The 3,547-nt window shown below is 25.1% G+C and overlaps 1 protein-coding gene across 2 annotated transcripts in view; it reads right to left on the bottom strand.

Annotated features, from left to right (window-relative positions):
• The window catches only part of LOC126903090 (uncharacterized protein C05D11.1-like), a 21,177-nt gene that overhangs the window by 15,186 nt on the left and 2,444 nt on the right, over positions 1 to 3,547 (bottom strand). For both annotated transcript variants that reach the window (XM_050681055.1, XM_050681054.1), the window contains exons 7-11: positions 2,341 to 2,431; positions 2,002 to 2,268; positions 1,678 to 1,932; positions 916 to 1,086; positions 606 to 836 (exon numbers count right to left, since the gene is read on the bottom strand). In XM_050681055.1, the coding sequence (XP_050537012.1) occupies positions 606 to 836; positions 916 to 1,086; positions 1,678 to 1,932; positions 2,002 to 2,268; positions 2,341 to 2,431 (1,015 nt within the window). The remainder of the gene's footprint in view (positions 1 to 605; positions 837 to 915; positions 1,087 to 1,677; positions 1,933 to 2,001; positions 2,269 to 2,340; positions 2,432 to 3,547) is intronic.

Raw genomic sequence — 3,547 nt, 5'->3', positions numbered from 1 at the left:
AAAAAAAAAAAAAAAAAAACACATCTTAGTAAAACCAATACCTTCTCAGCTTCGCATTGAAGCTAAAAAATCACATCATAGTAAAACCAATACCTCCTCAGCTTCGCATCGAAGCTAAAACTCAAATGCCATTTACTATTGAATTAAAAATCCAAACATTTTATTTAATTAAAAATATGTGTTCCTAGTCAAAAAAACAAAGTTGACACCCTTATCAGGCATGAGGGATGAACTTAAAAAATATTACATAGTTAATAATTCAAGAATAAAGTGTAACTAAAGAAAACCAAAAAAAAAAAAATGTTTAAATTATATATATTTTGCAAGTAATTGAGTGGGTTATGATAAAAAAAATCACTCTGTATATTATGATAAATGAATAGAAAATAATTTTTTTTTTTTTAATTAAAAAATAATGTAAACCCTATCTGACATTAAAATATACATTAAATGATAAAAGTATGTCAGAGGTAAGATATCCAAATGAAAAGAATTCTGAACAAATCCGGAAATTTGATAATATTTTTTTTTGATAAATAAATAGAAAATAAATTCATGTATTTTAAATTAAAAACATGTGAATAATTATTGGGATGTTAACATACAGTAATTTTTATGAGTGCAATAGAGGAAAAATAACCACAAGAAAACGAAGATGTTGACTCGATCCCAATCGATGCTTTCCATGAAACAACATCATTATCTAATTCTGCATGGAAATTCGTATAATTTTCACCTGTTGGTATTACAGGACTATTTATTATTAAATCAAGAAAAATGGGTAAGTATTTTCTAAGATTCAACGGCAAATCTTTAGTGTTTATAAGTGCTCTCAGCTGAAAGGAATTATTGTAAAATTATACTTTTAGTAAGTGTTACAAGTAAATAAAATGTATACATAATTTGTTTACTTACATAAATAAAATTACTTTTAACATTGTCAATTTCAACAAACAATGGAACTTCGGAAGTTTTGAATAAATTGTGTTGATTTAATGAATTTGATGAAAAAGAATCATGAGTTAACAACATGATTACAACATCAGGGACTTTAAATGATGTAAATATTTCATTGGGGGGTTGTTTCTGAAATGTATGAATCCATAAATTAATTAAAGCTATAAAATCATTGATTTATGCAAAAAACTGAATAATTGAGTTAATTTTAGAACATTTTTCAAAGTATTTATAATATATAAATATACAAGGTGCCTTCAATTATCATTATCCCCATAATCTCTATCTCAACTATTTGCAGCCGGCACTACCTTAATAATTTGACAGGTTTATTACACCGGCTGTCGACCTGACAAAACCTCAGTATGGCTGAGGAAACCAGAAACAGGACAAGGCGTAAGACACTGTTAAAGTTCCTGTATGGTCACCCATACAGAAATGAACAATAAACAGTGCTGTTGAAAATCAGCGCTGATCAGCGATCCATTGTGTCTTTTTATTCGGCGGTAAGTGACGTAAATAATGTAAATAAATCAAAAATTATTTGTGTGATGGCGTATGTAGTAAATTTGAGGGATTTTAACAAACTCAATTAATTTGCACAAACATTATTTGTTACAAGTTTTGACTTACAATTATTTATTATTCCTAATTATGATTATTAGAATATAAATGATAACTATTATAAAAATATTTATTATTTGATTATTATTATATTACTTCACATTCTGTTTTAGCATTCAGTAGTTCAATAGCTTTTAATTTTAAACCATCATCTCCTAAATCTTTTTTTCGTTGTAATACTCTTTGTATTTCTTCATTAGCTAACTCATGTTGTTTTTGTATAGATGGAATTCCTTTTACAATTACTTTGTAATCATTTAATAAATAATCTCTTAAAATATTTTTCCAATACAAGATATCTTCACGAAGAAGTTGATAAAAAATTCTATTTGTGTTCAATATTTCGTCAAACTAAATTTATGCAGTCATAATACAATTTATTTTTGTAATATTTTTTTAACATTATTAAATTTTACTTACATCTGATTGACTCTTTCCATACAAAAAATCTCTAATTATTAATGTTGATAAAGCAGAATAAAGATTACTTTGTATAAGTTCTAGCTTATATGTTTTTATAGATGCTATCAGTCTTTTTAGGTTAAAATAACCATCATCACGAATAAGTTTTTGAAATATTTCATTTAATTTTAATGGTATTTGTTCTTCTTTTATTTTTTTAATTGGTACATTTTGAAATATAAGAACTATATGTGAATTTAAAGTATTGCTAATATTGAAAGTCACCTAGATATAAATGAAGAATATTTTACTAAGAACAATTGATTAAACAATATAAAAATCTGTATTATTTTTTACCGAGCTACATAATGGATCATATATTTGAACAAATTCAAATGATATTATATAACGAGTTAAATAATTTAAAAGTAATTTGCAAGCCATATACCTATTAAAAAAGGAAAAATTAATATTTAATAAAAAGCAGTTTTATTTTATTCAAACAGTGCGTGATCCTTATTGTTTATATGATCCTTTTATTAGACGTAATATTTCAAATTCAATTATATAAATTTATATACAAACTTCTATAACTTTTGGTACAAGTAACATTTCGTTGTAATTTTTTTTTTTTTAATTTTTGTATTATTACAATGCGTTAGGCGTCAAGTTACAAGTATTTTTCGTCAAATCAACACGATTTTGTTTAATATGTACGACGAACTAACTGGTGCGATCAGAATTCTAAAAAAACACTGAATTAAGTTTCATGTCGCTTAAGTGAGTAAGATCACTTATTTTTAAAATATGAGATTTTCGACCCTTGATTACAGGTTAAATTTTTGAAAATATTCTTTTTTTCAAAATAAATTTTTACGTTAAAGGATTTATAATTTCAAAAAATAACCTGACCGATACTAAAGCGATTTGAAACTGAATGTAGAACTGTTTATAGAATTTTTATCACAGTTTCGTCATAGTAATGGAACATTTAAAAAAAAATTATATTTGTGGACAGGCATTTAAATCGGTAGCACAGTGGAGTCGTGGCATAGTTGAGACAAGTTTAGATGATATCTAACAGTGATTATAATTACTATCCTAAGAAGCGTTTCGATGAAAATCTGTAGATAGTGTTTAATTTTAAGAAATTGGTGGATTATTCCTAATGTAAATTTAACTCTTATTTTTTTATCTACTTCGACTGCCATTTGCATATAGATAATAAGTCATCGGTAAAATTTTTTTTTTTTTTGAACTTCTAGTACATAAAATAAGCTTTACTTATTATAGGCTTCAGTAAAAAAAAATTATTTTGATTTGTTTATTTTTCTATAAGTTTCTAATTTTTAGAAAAAAAAAAGTGAAAAAAATGTCAAAATTTGCCATTTATTGAAAATGAGGGAAAATTTTTCAATTTTCGAGAGTTATGTAACTAGATACAATTTTTGATAATTTGACATATTGTTGAGAATAATCGGTCTAGTGAGAGCTGAGAAATGTAGTGACTGACACAAAATAAAAACAAATTTTTAATCAATTTATTGCTAGGTGTTTTTTTTTT

This window comes from Daktulosphaira vitifoliae, unplaced genomic scaffold (genome assembly GCF_025091365.1).
Source record: "Daktulosphaira vitifoliae isolate Bord-2020 unplaced genomic scaffold, ASM2509136v1 Scaffold_3, whole genome shotgun sequence".
NCBI classification, from domain to species: Eukaryota; Metazoa; Arthropoda; class Insecta; order Hemiptera; family Phylloxeridae; genus Daktulosphaira; species Daktulosphaira vitifoliae.
Note: the sequence above shows the minus strand (reverse complement) of the source record. Positions and strands in the feature narration are given on the sequence as shown.